This window comes from Phoca vitulina, unplaced genomic scaffold (genome assembly GCF_004348235.1).
Source record: "Phoca vitulina isolate PV1807 unplaced genomic scaffold, GSC_HSeal_1.0 scaffold31, whole genome shotgun sequence".
NCBI classification, from domain to species: Eukaryota; Metazoa; Chordata; class Mammalia; order Carnivora; family Phocidae; genus Phoca; species Phoca vitulina.
The window spans coordinates 23293448-23312044 of record NW_022589734.1 but is presented as its reverse complement, the minus strand read 5'-3'; the positions used below and the strand labels follow the sequence as shown (position 1 = coordinate 23312044).

At 41.3% G+C, this 18597-nt stretch overlaps 1 protein-coding gene across 1 annotated transcript in view; it reads left to right on the top strand.

Annotated features, from left to right (window-relative positions):
* DCDC2 (doublecortin domain containing 2) overlaps positions 1–18597 on the top strand; it is a 152204-nt gene that overhangs the window by 37638 nt on the left and 95969 nt on the right. The window contains exons 3-6 of the mRNA XM_032424886.1: positions 9983–10059; positions 10197–10328; positions 13047–13193; positions 15187–15241. Coding sequence (XP_032280777.1) covers positions 9983–10059; positions 10197–10328; positions 13047–13193; positions 15187–15241 — 411 coding nt within the window. The remainder of the gene's footprint in view (positions 1–9982; positions 10060–10196; positions 10329–13046; positions 13194–15186; positions 15242–18597) is intronic.

The window sequence follows — 18597 nt, the reverse complement described above, 5'->3', positions numbered from 1 at the left end:
TGATGCAGTTCTAGGCATGGTATACACTAAAAAAAAAAAAAAAAAACTGGTTTGGTATCAGGAGAAAGATCTGGATTAAATATAGAGATTGGATCATCATCAACAAAGTGATGTTGATAATAAATAACATCAAGTTGTATAAATGTGACCAGGGAGAGTGTTTGAGTTATAGAGAGAAGAAGGCTGGGATGGAATCCTGGGGTAAGAACTAACATTTAGGCATGGGCAGGAATATTTGTTAGCGTAGGAAACTGACCGTGGTCACAGAAGGATGGAGTTAGACAACATATTGCTGAACTGGGATGGAATTTCCAGCTACACATTCCATGTTTGCTTTTCTTCACTATCATAGAGGATCATATACCTCAAATATCTATTCCAGATTAACAGTATTTCTGGACCTTAGTTTCCCTAAGTCCCAAAGAGCCCAGTACTAGAAAAAGATATTTTAGTATGTCAGATATTGTATAGGATATGTTTTGTAAGAAATACCCAAGGTTAAAATGTGTATTTGTTTTAAAAAACCCCTTTAATAGAAATTTGTTACGAAAATGAATAGAGCACATGGGCATTATGTATCTCTTGTGATTTTGCATTGATCACAAAAATCTGGAGAAGATTCAAGATGGCAGCCTTAGGAAGACCTTGAACTGACCACCTCCCACAGACACACCAAATCTACAGCTACCTATAGAACAATTCTCTCTGAAAGAGACCTGAGAATTACCTGAGTATCTACTCCAAAACAAAGGATGAAAAGACCACATTGAGAATTCTAGGAGAGGCAGAGACAAGTCTTGACCAAAACCCCACTCCCAGCGCAGCTACCCACAAGATGTAGGGATCTTGCAAAAATGCAGCACATCCCTGAGGAGCAAGGGGTTTGAGCCCCATGTCAGGCACCCCCAGTGCTTGGGACCATGCTCTGGCAAGACAAGCCCTCCATATGTCTGGCTTTGAAAACTGACAGGGCTTATGTCCAAGAGACCCAAACGGCTGTAGGAAACTGAGACTCTGCTCTCAAAGGGCTTGTGCACAGACGTGCTCGCCCTAGGACACAGTGCAAAAGCAGCAGGTTGAAAATTGCCCAGAGCTAGACATCACTGGAGCTCTCTCTGTGAGCTCCAGCCCCACCTCCAGCTTTCCACACCATGGGAGCGCTTTCTCTGCTCTTTTACCTGGCTCTTAGCTTTTGTTACACTTCTGTGCACTTAAAGAAGGTCCTGTGGGGAAGAATGAGTGGGTGAAATAGACTTGCCCTACATCTGGGTCTCCTCTGTCATGTCCGCCCTCACACTGGCTGGCTGGCTGTGCCCCCGAGGGTGAAAGCAGCTATAGGTTTCTTCTCACTTAGAAAGGGCTCATCCCTCTCTGGAATTTAGTTCATTTAGACTTCTTTTTTTAAAAAAGATTTTTATTTATTTGAGAAAGAGAGAGAGGGGTAGAGAGCACAAGCAAGGGGGGGAAGGGCAGAGGGAGAGGGAGAAGCAGGCTTCCCGCTGAGCAGGGAGCCCGATGTGGGGCTCGATCCCAGGACCCCGGGATCATGACCTGAGCCAAAGGCAGATGCTTAACTGACTGAACCACCCAGGTGCCCCAAATCATTTAGGCTTCTTTGCATCCTAAGTTCTTTGATGCATTTAAAAAAATAATGGGTTCCAGTTTAAGATGATGACATAGGAAGATCCTGAACTCATCTCCTCCCATGGACACACTGAGTCTACAGCTACATGTGGAACAAATTTCTTAACAAACTCTAAAGGCTGGGACACAAACTTACCATAAGCCCCATCCCTGGCAGGGCAAACCCACAAATGGGAGAAAACTCAATACCTGGAACTCCTTCCCGAGGAGTGTATACATGCTGAGGGACTAACTTGGATCTTCTCCAGAGACGGTGGAACATGGGTGCTATCTTTATGTTCTCCCTCTGCCATACTGCAGAGCACCAGTGTCTCCTAGATGGGAGCTTTACTTAGAGCTAGTACCCTGGTTTTTATGTCTAGAACCCTAATTTTTTGTGACTGCTGCCCGTGAGACCTGCCAGATCTCCAGGCTCGTGGGGCTTATGTTTGCAGCCCCCAAGGCTGTGTACAGGACTGTATATATTTACATGCTTTTAACAGCTGCTGCCTGAGGATCTGGATTCTAAAGAGCCTGAATCTAGGTGCTGCGAGCTTCCCCTTAGGGACACTGACTGGTCTTGGCACATCTTCAGCTACTGGGAGCTCTTAAAAATATAATAAGCTGCTTGGGCAAGCTCAAAGGTTGGGAGATGACAAAGGGCTGGGGCAGGGTTGAACAGGGCTTACCTGCTACACAAGGCCACGTCCTCAGGACTGGGAGAGTTGGTTGTTTCATATACTGTATGGAAACCAACACAGAGAGTCAAGCAAAATGAAGAAACGCAGGAATCCATTCCAAATGAAAGAACAGGATAAAACCTCAGAAAAAAGACCTTAACAAAGTAGAGATAAGTAATTTACCTGATAAAGAGTTCAACATTTTCCAGGATAGATCATAATTCTATGTTAGGCCACAAAAGTCTCAATAAACTTAAGAGGACTGGAATCATGTAAAGCGTCCTTTTGACCACAGTGGTATGAAACTAGAAATTAATTACATGAAGAAAAGTGAAAAATTCACAAGTATGTGGAGATTAAACAAATGCTACTGAACAGTGAAGCAAAGAAGAGATCAAAAGGGAAAAAAAAAATACCTGAGACAAACAAAAATGTAAATATAACATAGCAAAATTTATGGGATGCAGCAAAAGCAGTTCTAAGAGGGAAATTCATAGTGATAAATGCCTACCTCAAGAAACAAAAGTCTCAAATAAACAACCTAACATTACACATTCAGGAACTAGGAAAAAAAGAACAAATGAAGCCCCACATCTGTAGAAGGAAAGAGATAACAGAGTTTAGAGAAGAAATAAATGAAATAGATTAAAAAGACTAAAGAAGATGAGTGGAACTAAGGGCTGGTTCCTTGAAAAGATAAATAAAATTGACAAGCCTTTAGCTAGACTCACCAAGAAAGAAAGAGAGAGAGGACTTAAATAAATAAAATCAGAAATGAAAGATGAGATGTCACAACTGATACCACAGAAATTACAAAGGATCAGAAGAGACTACTCTGAAAAATCGTATGCCCCAAACTGGACAACCTAAAAGAAATGGATAAATTCCTGGAAACATACAACCTATCAAGACTGAATCATGATGAAATCCAAACATGGATTACTAGTAAGGAGATTGAATCAGTGATCAAAAACCTACCAAGAAACGAAAGTCCAGGACCAGATGGCTTCACTAGTGAATTTTTACTAAACATTCAAAGAAGAATTAATATGAATCCTTCTCAAAGTCTTCCAAAAAACAGAAGGGGAGGGAAGCCTTCCAAACTCATTTTATAAGGCCAGCATTACCCTGATACCTTGGGCCTGATACCAAAACCAGGCAAGGAATGTTGCAAACAAATCACAGGCCTGTGTCCTTGATGAACACAGATATAAAAATCCTCAACAAAATATCAGCCAACCAAAGCCAACAATACATTGAAAGGTTCATCTACCACAATCAAGTGGGATGTATTCCAGGGATGAAAGGATGGTTCAACATCCTTAAAGTAGTCAATGTGGTACAACACCACATTAACAAAATGTGGATAAATGAAATCAAATGGAGGATGAAAATCATATGGTCATCTCAATAGGTGCAGAAAAAGCATTTGTCACAATTCAATATCCATTTATGATAAAAACTCTCAACAAAGTAGGAATGGGGGAATAGAATAAAGGCCATATATGATGAGCCCATAGCTAAAATACTCAATGGTGAAAAACTAAAAACTTCCTTTAAGGTCAGGAACAAGACAAGGATGCCCACTCTCATTATTTTTATTAAATATCCTATTGGAAGTCCTAGCCTGGGCAATTAGGCAAGGAAAAAAAATAATAAAAGGCATCAAAATTGGAAAGAAATAAATAGAACTGTCATTACTTGCAGATGACATGATATTATATATAGAAAACCCTAAAGATTCCACCAAAAAAACCCTGTTAGAACTGGTAAGTGAATTCAATAAAGTTGCAGGATATGTACTTAATACAAAAAAAGTTGCGTTTCTACACACTGATAACAAACTGTCAAAAAGAAAAATAAAGAGGGGTGCCTGGGTGGCTCAGTTGGTTGAGTCTGAGTTTTGATTTTGGTTTAGGTTGTGATCCCAGGGCGGTGAAATTGAGCCCTATGGTGGGCTCCATGTTGAGGTGGAGCCTGCTTAAGGTTCTCCCCTCCCTCTGCCCCTCCCTGCTGCATGTGCATACATGTGCACGCTCTCTGTCAAAAAAGAAAAAAAGAAAGAAAGAAAGAAAAGAAAGAAAGAGAAAGAGAGAAAGAAAAGAAAGAAAACAGTACTATTTACAATTGAATTGAAGAGAGTAAGATACCTAGGAATAAATAACCAAGGAGGTGAAAGACTGTGTATTGAAAACTACAAGACATTAATTAAAGAAATTGAAGAAGACATAAATGAGTGGAAAGATTTACCATGCTCATGGATCGGAACAATAAATATTGTTAAAATGTCCTTACTACCCAGAGCAATCTACAGACTCAGTGCAATCCCCATCAAAATTCCAATGACGTTTTTTCAAAGAAATAGAAAAAAATCATCCTAAAATTTGTATGGAACCACAAAAATCCTCAAATAGCTAAAGCAATCTTGGGAAAGAAGAACAAAGCTGGAGGCACCATGCTCCCCAATTACAAACTATACTGCAGGGCTACAGTAATTTAAACAGTATGGTATTAGCATAGAAACAGACATATAGATCAACAGAACAGAATAGAGAGCCCAGAAATAAACCCATACATATATGGTGAATTAATTTATGACCAGAAGGAAAGCATATACAGTGGGGAAAGATAGTCTGTTCAATAGTTTTGGGAAAACCAGACAGACAGCCATATGCAAAAGAATGAAACTTGACCATTACCTCTCACCATATACAAAAATTAACTCAAAATGGATTAAAGATTTGAATGTTTAAGACCTAAAACCATAAAACTCCTAGAAGAAAACATAGGCAATAAACTCCTTGACATGGGTCTTGGTTATGATATTGTGAATCTGACACTGAATGGTAGAAAATATTTGCAAATCATAGACCTGCTAAGGGGCTAATATCAAAACATATTAAGAACTCATACAACTCAATGACAACCCCCGCCGACAATCCAATTAAAAAATGGGCAGAAGATCTGAGTAGATGTTTTTCCAAGGAAGACCTACAGATGGCCAGTAGGTACATTAAAAGATACTTAAAAGACATCATTAATCATCAGGGAAATGCGAATCAAAATCACAATGAGATATCAGTTCACAGGTTCAAACCTATTAGAAAGGCCATTACCAAAAAGACAAGAAATAACAAGTGTTGGTGAGGATGTGGGGAAATAGGAACCCTTGTGCACTGTTGCACGCACACATGACATGGGAAGTTAACATAAAAAAAATCATGCTATTTAGCTTATCTTTCAGTTTTTGTTGTCATGTTGGGAACAATAGTCCCCTCCAACCTTCTACCTCCTAACTCGAAGTGGAACTGTTCTTTAGTTTACTTGAATATGGAAAAAAAAACCCTTTAAAATGAAAAAACAATCTCATACAGGCAGAGCAGATGCATTTTATTTGTCAAATTACATACCAGTTATTAGAATGTATTTCCTCAGATATGAAAAAGGGAAAAATAGTGGTAGGAAAATGGTGTAATTTCTGTGTCTCAGAAGGTCTCTGTTACTCTGTAGGTTAGAATGTGTCAACTCATACTAATTGAGATGCAATGTAATATCATTGATAGAAATCCAAGGAGAGGGTGAGTCAGCTATTCTTTTGAGCAGTTTGGTTATTGTCCCCACCTCTTGTTACACAGCCTTCCCTTGTCACATTTCTCTTTCAGTCCATGCACCTGGAGTATCTCCATGATAAATGGTTTCATTCCTTGACGCTTAGCATGAAATACGCTCTGACAGAGGCATTTTCCAATTGTTAATTATCATATAAAACATCACCACAGGACATTGCATTATCACCATCCATCACGCATCTTGGCCAGTCTTTCTTCTGTTTAAAAATTAGTACAGGCACCTGGATGGCTCAGTCGGTTAAGCGTCCAACTCTTGACTCTTGATTTCAGCTCAGGTTATGATCTCAGGGTCCTGAGATCGAGCCCCACTTTGAGCTCAGTGCCGAGGCAGGGCATCTGTTTCAGGATTCTCTCTCTCTCCCTCTGCCCCTCCCCATGCTTGCTTGCTCTCTTTCTGTCTAAAACAAATAAATAAATCTTTAAAAAAATGATAATATTGAAAAAAAAGGATAATTACTTTAAAAACTTTGGAACAATTCCTAGTTTGGACGTGTCTGCTGTATTGACTCCTAGGCAAGTTATTTTCAACTCTGGTGTCTTCTCTACGTGTTTGGCTCCTTCTCATTTATCAGAAAGTGGTGAAAACTGATGAAACATTTTGTAAAGGACTTTGTTTTCCTCTTTGATGCTATGTGCTGTCTTTGAAAAGTAGTAACAACAAAGTTTCCCCAAAGATTACCATTTGGAGAACCTACTGTTTCTTAAATCCATACAATAAGGAAAATAGAGTTGAACTCTCTTTGTGTGGGTTGGCATGTATTTGGCAGATAAATAACTTCATTACATTTTTTCCCCCCAAATGCCTGGATTTATCTTTATTATGGGCAGTCACAAAAACTTGATGTATTTTTTTAAAAAAGTGATTTAATACTGACTTTTAAAATTGTATAATGAGTGTTTACAAGAGGTCAGCGGTCACTAGATTTTTGGGATGGTGCTCATTTAACAGCATCATTTTCTCAGGTCCTGAGACTGAGTTTGATTTTCCTGGCCTAGATTTCTAGAGGTTTCAGAGGTGATGAGTGCTGAGATTTGAGGCGGGTGGATTCTCTGAAGCATTCAGCCTAACAGCCCCAGGGAGTGGCATTGCCTCTTGGTTAATTAGTTCATGGAGCCTCCCTTTGGGCTAGTTTAGCAGGATTATCCCTATTTTTGCAGATTAAGAAAATGAGGTGTAAGTCATTGAATTGGTTCTCGTCGAAAGTGTTGGCGGTCAGTCCTAGAGCTCAGAATCGTAGACCTGTAGTCAGTTACTCCATTTGTAGGCTTTGGCATTATTATTTCAAAGATGTATTTTCAAAGCAACAACTTTGCTTTCACTGAGCTCATTTTTATAACAAACAGATTCATGTTTTTTGAGTCATGTAGGTTTTAACTTGAATTTGACCCAGCTGTGGTTATTGTCCTAGTAAATGTCATGTGGAATTGGTGAACTTGAGTTAAATCACGTATAGACTTACTAGGTTCACATGAAGCATTATGGGCTTTGAAAAGTGTTTATCATGGCCATCTGTGACATAAACACAATCTAAAGAAGATTGGAGAGACACGGGCGTATTTTGGAAAGCACCTGTGATTTGTATCCGAAGACCAGCAGTGGAGTCCTGACTCACCTCATTCTAACAGAGTAAACATGATTATGCCACTTTGCCACCTTTGGCTTTAGAACTAGTTTCAAGAAAAATGTGAGCCAAATATTTATTCAGTTCTCTCTCTACCTACCTACCTACCCACCTGTTCAGCTGTCTAATTTCCACTCAGGGAATGACTCTTCTCTCTGATTAATTAGGCTTACCTACTTCTCGGGTATCCAGATAAACTGGGTTTTCCGAGACAAGCGTTGAACCCAGTGAAGAATCCAGGCAAGAGATCAGCTGTAAGCATGTCCTCCCTTTATTTCGTGGTGGTTCCCAACTGACCAAACCAATCAGGAGGATTATTAGTGTGCTGGGTCCAAAATGAAAGTTTGCATTTTGAATTGATACTTTTTCATTTGATTTGGTCCCATAGTCCTAGATTCCACAACTAACATTGGCCAGCCGTTGATCAGTCACCAATGAAAGCCATTCCTGGTACCCAGGGTCTGAGTGGGAGTACCTCATGTCCCATCCCTGGGTGTCCATCCCTCCCTAACTAGGTGTGTTGTTGATACTTAACATTATACTCATATTTCAAATATTTATTTTTAAATAAAAGGTAATATTATTTATTTTTAAATAAAAGGCAAGGGAAATTGTATGGGCCAATAAGAAAATTTACAAATTTTAGAGACATATTTTGATTATTATGTTTTCCATTATCTAAAGCCATAATTCTCTACATTAGCACCACATGACCAATCCCTCATCCCTGAAAAGGGTTCTGGAAAAATTTCCCTTATGTGCAGTTGATTTGGCTTATTTTTGTGTGTGCGATTGAAGTTATTATTTGAAATGCCAATTAAAAAATGCACTGTAAATTAAAAATAGTACTTTTTCCAAAGAGTTTCAATTGTGTTATACAATGGTCTTACTTTTTTTTTCCGATTCAGATATATTGGATTTTTTTTTCAGATTCTATTATTAGTATATCCGAAAACAGCCTCGTTAATTTAATTATAATGACTCAAAGAAATATATATTTAAGGTTAATCTTCAGTTCACCTGGTTAATCATGAACATTTGGGGAAAATTTTTGCCATGGTGAATGAGGAAAACAATTACTATTCAAAACAAGTGGTTTGATTTAATTCCAGTAAAAACTTATATACTCAGAATTATATGATTATTTTTTAAGGCGTGTATTTATCAATTTCTGTGTGTTATGTTTATAGATATGTATGCTCTAAAGAAAAATAGCACATTTTAGCCCATTCAACAAGAATTTTGAAGTTATTTGTTTATATGACATGTTCACCTTCACCTTTAATTCAAGAATCCAACGAGGAAGGTCTTAAATAATCAAGGTCAAGAGGCAAGACATTGGAACAAAATTACTAGAGTATGAAGTATGTGCTCAGTACCGTACTAGGGAATATTGAGGGTAACACCAAAGGGACATAGTAGGGGCAAGCAATTGAAAATCAGATAAATAAAATATGTCAGGTGTCAGATGATGGTAAGTGCTCTGGGAAAAATCAGCAGGGAAGCACACTGGCAGCAGATGATTAATGGATCCAGTAGAGGTAGCTGGAGACAAAACCAAGGTGGGGGTTAGCTTTAAAAAGGGCTAAGGTTCCACCGGAGACAGGCAGAACAGAGAGAGATGGTGAAGAGGGAGATGAGGTGGGTTGTGGAGGGAAGGGAGCTCCAGGGGCTTCATGCCCGTTTGCCCGAATTTCCTTAAGTTCAGAAGGAAATGATCTGCTGAGAGTGAGTGTGTGCAGTGGAATTTTAGAGTTCAGCATGAGGGGTAGCAATTCAGGAAAAAACCCTATGTAGTTGACTAGGGAGGAGAGGGCTGCTGGAAGCCCAAACCTGGCCTCAGGCAGAGGGGGCCCTGGGGGGGCCTTGTGCTTCTTGCGGTGGAGAACCTGGAAGCAAAGTCTAGAGAAAGTGGGCTGATGGAGAGGGGAGAAGTGGAATCCGTGGGGAAAACGCGATGGGGTCACGTGCCTTGGGGGGGTGGGGCTATATGGGGTCACGTGCAGGGGTGGGGTGGGGTGGGGAGAGAGGGCTAGATTCAGCCCCAGAGAGGAGTATGCCTGGCTGGAGGGGGAGCCCTTCAGAGTTCCAGATTTTATAAGATTACTTTGTTTCTGTGTTACAGAAAGAAGTGTTTAAAATGTGGCCTTAAAATTCTCAGGATAGGCCCGATTGTGGGCACAGATCATGAGCAGTAAAGCCAGGGCTTAAGGGAAATTTTTCTTGAGAGCTTTGTTAAGGGCATACGATAGTGCTAGAAAGCGAGCCTGGAGTGTTTATGTAGTTGGGGGGAAAAGCACAAGTTTTTAACAAAGGCACAACAGGTCTCAGCCCGTTCCTGAAAACCCGTAGTTTTTAACTCCTAGAAAAAAGACAAGAAAACCTAACACACACACTCAGTGATGTGCATTTCTTTGGTTTTTTAAAGGTGAAGCCAGTAATGCACAGCAGAATCAACGTGTCTGCTCGCTTTAGAAAACCCCTTCAGGAGCCCTGCACGATCTTGTAAGTTGAAGACTTTTACCTTGAGGCTGGAAGGTTGCTTTCCTTGTGGTTTGGAATTTGTTTTGTAGCTTAAAAATTATAACTGTTTCAAATGGCGTGGCTGGCTGGTTTTGCTTTTTTTTTTTTTTTTTTTCCAGCTTGATTGCAAATGGAGACCTCGTAAGTCCGGCTTCTCGCCTCCTCATCCCCAGAAAAACCTTGAATCAGTGGGATCATGTGCTACAAATGGTCACAGAAAAAGTAACTTTGAGGAGTGGGGCTGTCCACAGGTACGCCCGAGTCTTCTTCTCTGGGTGGATGGGTTTCAGAAGCTTTCGGGAAAATCCCAGGACGCTCCAGAGTCACTGGTCCCCAGTCTGACTCCAGAGCCTATGCTCTTAACTACTAAGCTATTCTCGAAATAAATCCCACAAATTTATCTTTCATTATATATGAACTATCTGTATTGCCTTTGCATATTTATCTTATTGATTTATAGACACTCTTTACATATTAGGGCATCTGGCCGTTTCTCCTATGAGTTTTAAATATTTTCCAGTTTGTATTTTTGATTCTCTTTATGGTTTTTTTTTGTGTGTGTGTGTACAGTTAAGTTGAATTTTGGTACAGTCGAATTTTCAGTCTTTTCTTACGATCATTAAGTTTTATGACTAGCTTAGCTTTTCCTAATTCCAAGATTATAAAAATATTCTGCAGTGTTTTCATCTTGTACTTTTAATTTCATTTAAACCTTTGATCCTTCTGGATTTATTTTGGTGTCAGGAGTGAAGGCAGATCTTAAAAGTTCTTTCTTTCTTTTTTTAGATATGCAGTTGTGTCTTTTGACATATACATAAATGTAAACCCACTCAATAAATAATATAAAGCACCCAAAGATATATACACACAGTTGCATGCCCAGATACACCTGTTCATACATATGTTGATCTGACAAATTCACACATGGAAATAAAATATATGCAAGTATAAATACAGAAATGAAAATATATGTTTCCCCACTGCAATATTTGAATACTTGGAGAAACTTAATTCTCAGTATAATGCCAGATATGAGTGAGATTTGGTTGCTGGTCACTTGGGACATGCCCATTTTCCTTTAACAGAATGTTAAAAAGTCTTATGGTTGGACCTTCCCTGTGCCTCAGTATATTTATATATCAGAAACATCCCATTAAAACCGATTCAACTCCCCGTTTATGTTTCTTGCCCTTTGCAAAAAAAGGAAGAAAGCAGGTCAAATAAAGTCCTATAAAAGAAGCCTAAAATCGTGGGTTAGAATTTATTCCGTATGCTTAACTACCTGCAGAGGAAACCAGTCAAATCTTGGCTGTTTCCAGATCCCCAGTGATTCTGTCTTTTAATTTCAAGCCATAAAAGTTAACTACTGACTCCGATCTTCCTGTTTTGAAGGAAAATGAATATCTGGGTCCAGGCCAGGGTTCTCAGCTTGGGACGATTTTGCCCCTAGGGGACATTTGGCAGCATCCAGTCATTTTTGGTAGTCACACTGGGGATGGGGCAGCTACTACTACCATCTAGTGGGTAGAGGCCAAAGGTGCTATTAGGAGCACCTACAGTTAGTTCACAGGGAGGCCCCCCCTGCCCCCCCAACGAAGAATTATCAGATCCAAAATGCCAATAGAACCATCGTTCAGAAACCCTGGTCTAGGTTAAGGAGGGAAAACCAGAAAATCTGGGTTAAGTGTTGATAATTAGAATTGTAGGGATTGAATTACAGTGTAATAAAGAGGGAGCATCTTTATATTAAATCAACCCAAACACATTTCAGGGTTTTTGTGGCCGGTTTTCTATGTACTTCTTGGCTTCTTTTGATATGGCCATTTACATCATTGGTGAAGAAGCAGACAGATCAATGCCTTTGTCTTTTTTTTTTTTTTTTTTCTTTGCAAATGTCACTAACCTTTATTAGGTAAGATAAGAAGTCTGAGAATTTTTTTTTTCTAAATGCTTTTTTCTAAATTCATTCCAGTCACGAACTCTGGTTTATAACCTTCAAAAATAGGCATAGCTTTTTTCATGGTGTTTTCTAATAGTCGGCTATTTCTTGTTCTTTAGAAAAAAAAAATTCTGTGGACACTTTAAGTCGTCTAGTAAAGTTATCGCTGTTCTTTTAATAAGTAACATATTCACTGTTGTCTGCGGCAGCAGTTTTACAGTAAAGGGAGGTCCTTGTGAAATCCCTTGATTCTGGGAAGATGAAGGGAGGCAAAAAAGAAAAAAAAAAGGAAGAGGCACGAATGCTATGCGTTCTGCATCATTAATCCTCTCCAGGGGCTCCTTTGCCTCTTGTTTTCGGACCCCATTCTGTGTGTGTTTGGATGTACTGTTTTGGCTGAGGGCTCTTGCACAGAATGCAGTAAGTCTGTCAACCTGACAAATACATTAAGAAAATAAATTGTAAACGTGCTCACAAGATAGAAATAGAAGAACCGATCTTCAGCGGGAGCTGAGTCCATTTAAAGCACCACATTTGGGCGCCTGGGTGGCTCAGTGGTTGAGCCGTCTGCCTTCGGCTCAGGTCATGATCCCGGGGTCCTGGGATTGAGCCCCGTATTGGGCTCCCTGCTCCGAGGGGAGCCTGCTTCTCCCTCTGCCCCTCCCCACCCACCCTCTGTCTCTCATGAATAAATAAAGAAAATCTTAAAAAATAAAATAAAGCACCACATTCTATGCGAGTCAGGGCTTTCCGTCTGAAATCTTACTGTGGCAGCAGGAGAAGATCCTTCTGTTGGGTTGGTAGGTTGATTGGGATGAAGTACTTGTACACAAAGAGAGGGTAACTGTCTCTACATTGTAACACTGGCATTTAGTAGAATCTAATGACTTTGAGGCATTTTGAATTCAATAATTAGCATAGTAACAAATGAGCCAACTTAAGAGAGGAATGCTTCTATTGAACTTTGTAATTTTAAGTAGCTCTTCCATGCTTGTTTAAATTTTAATTGTGGGCATTCATGTTTTGGCAGACTTTACACGTTAGAAGGAAAACTTGTTGAGAGCGGGGCCGAGTTGGAGAATGGGCAGTTTTACGTGGCTGTCGGCAGAGATAAGTTTAAGAAATTGCCTTATGGTGAATTAATTTTTGACAAGTCCACCATGAGAAGGTCCTATGGGTGAGTGTTCATCCTCATTCGCATCTCTTATTTTAGTTACCACTTGAAATAACAGTGTCTTATGCTGACCACCGGTATATCTTATATAATCTTGCTCATAAGTTAGAATGGAAAACATGTTTGATATATATTGATTTGATTGATTGATTGATTTTTGCCATTATTGGAGTTGGGAGATTTTTTTTTTTTTTACAAAAATATAATTTGGGGGGAATCTATGAAAGGTTATATAGCATCTCTTTTAACCATTCACTTACAAATTCATAGTAAATATAAAGATTTATTTTGGTGAAGAAGATACAGGGCTGAGGGCTTCTATATAGCATACATCATTCGAAGTTTTAATAATTCGAAGTTTTAATAATGTCTCCGCTGGTTAGCTAGACCAAATAGTTTTCAGTTGGTGCATATACGAACATCTACAAGTGTTAAAAAAAAATATTTTATACTCCTTTTAATAGTAATGAGATAAATACAATATAATTCTCCTTGTGCAATTAAACAGAGCAGCAAGAGAGACTATAATTATTATATGCAAAATTTTGAAGATTGTACTTTTATTTTGAAGATTGCACTTTTAATTACACACAGTGCATTGTGACCCCTTTTCTCTAGGAAATGTCATGTATTTGTGAAAGGTGCCTTATTTCTGCTGAGCAGAGGGCTGGCGGAGGCATGCACGCAGAACCCTGGCCCCCCCCCCCCCCCCCCGCCGACCCCCCCCCGCCTTCCCCCTGGGGGGGGTTTTTTTTTTTTTTTTTACCACCTGTGCTGCTTTTTCCACACATTCCGTGGCCACTTAGCTCTCAGAACCTGACTTTTCATGGCTGTCTTCTGCTGGGGTGTGGGTTACTTGCACAGAGATAGCAGAAGGTCACCAATTTGTTCTCCATTAATTTGGAGTTTGTGAAGCCTGATGGAGAGGCTGGCCGAGGGTTTCCAAATAAGTAAGGGATGAAATGGACTTTCGGGGCGGTGTTTGGAGTGGGCAGGAGCACAAGGTTTTCCGGCGCTTTAGAATTATTTTCCAGCAGACTTCTTGACGACTGTCCTTGGCCGTCCATGACGTCAGATCCTTCACGATCTCTGCTGAGCAACACTGGGTTCACCTGCTCTGGGCTACAGTGTGTTCTCAAGGGCGCTGAGAAGTCTGTGTCTCGTGGTGGCCTCTCTCTGACAAATTAGACACACCTTCATCTGTGTGTGGTCTTCTTTCCAGAGGGGTCAGTGGGTTCCAAGATAGGTCTCTTCCTACCATCTGTGGAACAACATTCTACAGCCAAAGAGAACTTTTATTTTTTATTGAGAATGACCGGTCTAGAAGCTCACTGAATATAAACGCCGGTGTTTTGCCATTCTGAGCTTCTGACATAGACACTGCAGACATTATGAAAACAATGGACGTTTATCGTTTTTGACTCAGTCTGGCAAAACCCCACTCAGCTTAGGAAGTGACTTTTTTTTTTTTTTTTAAAGATTTTATTTATTTATTTGACAGAGAGAGAGAGACAGCGAGAGGGGGAACACAAGAAGGGGGAGTGGGAGAGGGAGAAGCAGGCTTCCTGCCGAGCAGGGAGCCTGATGCGGGGCTCGATCCCAGGACCCTGGGATCGTGACCTGAGCCGAAGGCAAACGCTTAACAACTGAGCCACCCAGGTGCCCCAGGAAGTGACTTTTTGAAATGCATCCAGAAAGTTTGGGGATTTGAATAAAAATGCTACGAAAAAAATTTAAGGTGGTACTAAAAGTTTATAGGGAGCATCAGTGAAAATCATTTAATGTTGAACATTAAAGATCTTTGGGACTGGATTTTAATGATTTTATGGTGGTCTTTGTGAGATCGGGAAAGTATGTGGTACTTTTTGTGAAACACCTGTGTCCCTTAAGCAGATGACTTGCAGGTTGGGGTGATAAGTTGGGATGACAGTTATCTTGCATTATGTATTATTTGTCAATAACATTCAGATTTCTAAATTGCGATTTGTTTCCACAGTCAGAAAGCTTCTTCACTACCTCCTATTGTAGGATCCAGAAAGTCTAAAGGGAGTGTAAGTATCACATGCTTTACTCATTAAATATTCTCTATTTCTATACGATACAGAGAGACTGTCCTTTGGGTTTCAATTAAATTTGAAGAGATAAAACTTAGCTGTCTTGTGGTATATGAGCAATTATGTGAAACAACGCTAGAACATTAACGTTACGGTTAAGGTCTTCAAAATGAACTAACACTTTTAAAATAGAGGTTCCAAAATAGGTGTCTTTTTCCTTGTGTATATACAGTTGAAATCTGGGCAATGATGCCTACAAGTAGAGGAAAGTTTGGATTAGGTCACATTAGTGGTCTGCTCAGTCTGGTTTTGTATCTCTGACAAAGACTAAAAAAAGGATGTTTTTGTAAAAAAAAAAAAAAAAAAAGGCAATCATCAAGTTATCTTCCTTTCAAAGACTGAGAATCACTCTACGTCGTTCCCTATCAGAATTTTTTCCATCCGTGATTGGTCCATGCATTTGTTAACTCAGCGAATGTCCGTTCAGTACCTCTCCTGGGGGAACTGTGGCAGGCGCTTCGTAGGTGACTTCATAACCTGTTTGTATTTTTGGTCCGTACCCCTTCGCAGGGAGGGGTGTGATGCCAGGCTTGGAGGGCCACTCTGACAGGTTTTTCTGGCTGAGGCTTCTCTCTCTGCCCTTTTCACTGAGCTGCCTGACCAGCAGTGATCAGAATTGGTTTGACATTTCCCCCCAGTCTGCACGCTGCCCCCTATTTAACTAAGCAGAATTCTTCCGTTGGTGTTTTGTGACATAAGCAACTGCTGGGTGATGATATGTCTCCTGATGATGCTTTAGTCCACCCCGCCCCCAACCTTTTTGTATATCATGCAAAATTCTTTGGGAAAAAAAAAAAGAGAAATCATTTTGTGCGATGTAGTGCAGACCTCAGCATAACAAACAACAGACATTTATCACCCGTTCGTTAGCTGAGGCTCTTACACTGTTTATGACCAAGCTTTGGCCCTCAGGAAACGGACAGTCCAGTTGAAGTGGAGAACAGAGCCTGAAAAGGTAACTGACGAGCTAACGCTGAACAGCGAGTTGGCGGTGAGATTGGTAAACGCAAGACAGAGGGAGTCAAAGGTTTGTTCGCCAAAGTACACGAAGGAAGTTGAATGTGAGCCATGCCTTTGAGGGTTGTTTGCGACGGGTGAAGGTCGATGAGGGGAAGGGGTTTCAGATGGAAAGGATGGTGTGAGAAAGGAGCGAAGATGTGCTCTCCGAGGGGCAGTCATGCAGGCTGTGATCTGCACTTAGACACGGAAGGGGAATTCTGCAGACAGTAGAAGGAGCACATCCAAAGGCTCCCACTGAGTCCGCAGGGCCCGTCTGGAGGGAGCTCACGCTCATGACCCCGGGGCACGGGGAGTCCCTCAGGCTGACTGGAGCAGGGGATCCTTCGTGTGTGCAGGCTGGTTCGCCTGGAGTGGTAGGTGGTAGCAGTTTCAGATGGCCTTGAATGTCAGACCCAAGAGTCTGGTCCTTATCCTGGAGTAGAGGGCAGCTCACGAAGGCTTCCGAGAAGTGGGAATGTGAACCCGTCTGTTCTAGGAAGGTCAGATCTTTTTTGTGGGGAAAGACTTAACGTGGTGAGAGGCCACGGATGAGAGACGTCCGTTACGTGGCCACTGCAAACAGGAGCCTTGGCATCAGGCGGAAGGAGCTAGGCTAGGAAGGTGCCTATTGCTCTTGAAGAGATGGAAGACTTCCTTGGTGATGGGACACAGGGGTTAATGGAGAGGTCGGAGCCGGAGATAACCGCAGGTTCTTGAGCATGGATCACCCAGGAAATAGTGCGACCCTGGCCAAGAGGAGGGCAGTCGGAGGAAATAATGACCTGCCTGATTTCAAACATGCTGAGTTGGAGGTGTCATCGCGGAATCTAGTAGCAAGTGTTCAGCAAGCAGCTGTAACTGGTGGAGACCGAGGCCTGACGAGGACCCGGGGCACAGATGGCAAGTTCATCCGCGTAGCAGTCAGAGCTGGGGAGCAGACCCATCACTCTGCTGTTCCTTCCTGGCACCCGGCCCAGCCCGGCGCGGGGCGGCCCTCCCTGCTGTCGAGCGCGACCCTGGAGAGAGTACACACAGACTGCCGAGGACCCAGCCCCGAGGCAGGCAGACAGCACGGGTCTGCAGAGGAGGAGGAGAGAGAATGTTCCAGTGGCTCAAACATAGGTTTTAGCTGCTACCAAAACTAAATAGAACCCATGAATGTAGGGTTTGGACATTTTGTCCTCTTGCTCTTCTTCAGGACTTTGGGGGCAGAATCTCCTTGTCTACCCCAGGCATGAGTGGGCTCATCGATTCCCAGGATGCCGCTGCAAGAGTGGTGGTAGAACAGAGAGACCCAGTGGACTTTGTAAGTGCCCGTAGATCAGCCGGGAAAGTTGGTGTCAGAACCAAGACCATAACTCAACTCTTTGCATTCACAGTTACCAGACTTTGGAATTACGGGCTTATTATTCTGAAGTTTGGAATGGTCTAAATTTTTTATTAAAAATGCTCAATGTGTTTCCTACTTTAAAATTCATGTGCAAGAGGCACATCCATCTTGCTTGCTTGTTTGGAAGTTATTTAGAATCTGTGCTGTGAATGCTGCTTCCTCTAACAGTAAATGGAGTTTCCTGTGTATCTGGCATGGAACAGAGCCCCAGGGAGATGGAGATGAGCAAAAAAGACATGGTGCTCTGAGCTCAAGGTACACTTGGGGGAGAACAAAGTTAAACTAACAATTCCAGAAATCAATATATAATTACAAGGTGCGGTAGGAATGAAAGAAAGGTACAGAGAATATGAGACAATGGAAGGAGAACCTATTTAGGTAGGCAGGTCAGGACTGGTCTTCCCTGGGGAAGTGACCTTGGAGGAAAGACTCAACATCATGACATGTTTCCATCTCCTAGAAAGCAAAGACTCAAAATTACATGTCCATGCTCCGACTTAGAAGAATAAAATGACGGTAGAGTTTGCCTCTTTCCACAACACTCCAAAAACATTCTGTCTATTCATCCATCTGTCCATCTGCTCGTTCAGTTAGCCATTCGACACAGACTTATCAAGCAGTTACTAACATGCCAGGAGCCACTCTAAAGGACCGGCTCACAGGGGCCAACAGATCAGGTTTCAGACCTCACGGAACTTTCCTTTTAGTGCTTGTGTGTGTGTGTGGAGCCGGGGGGGTGGGGGTGAAGCGGGAGAATGGGGGTAGACAGACTATCAACCTCTAAACAAATGTACACATAATTTCACATGGTGCTAAGCACTAGGAGGAAAATAAAATGTAGCAAGGCACGAATTGATAGAAAATTCTCTGAGATCTTAATGACCTAAAGAAGCCAGTCCTGCAA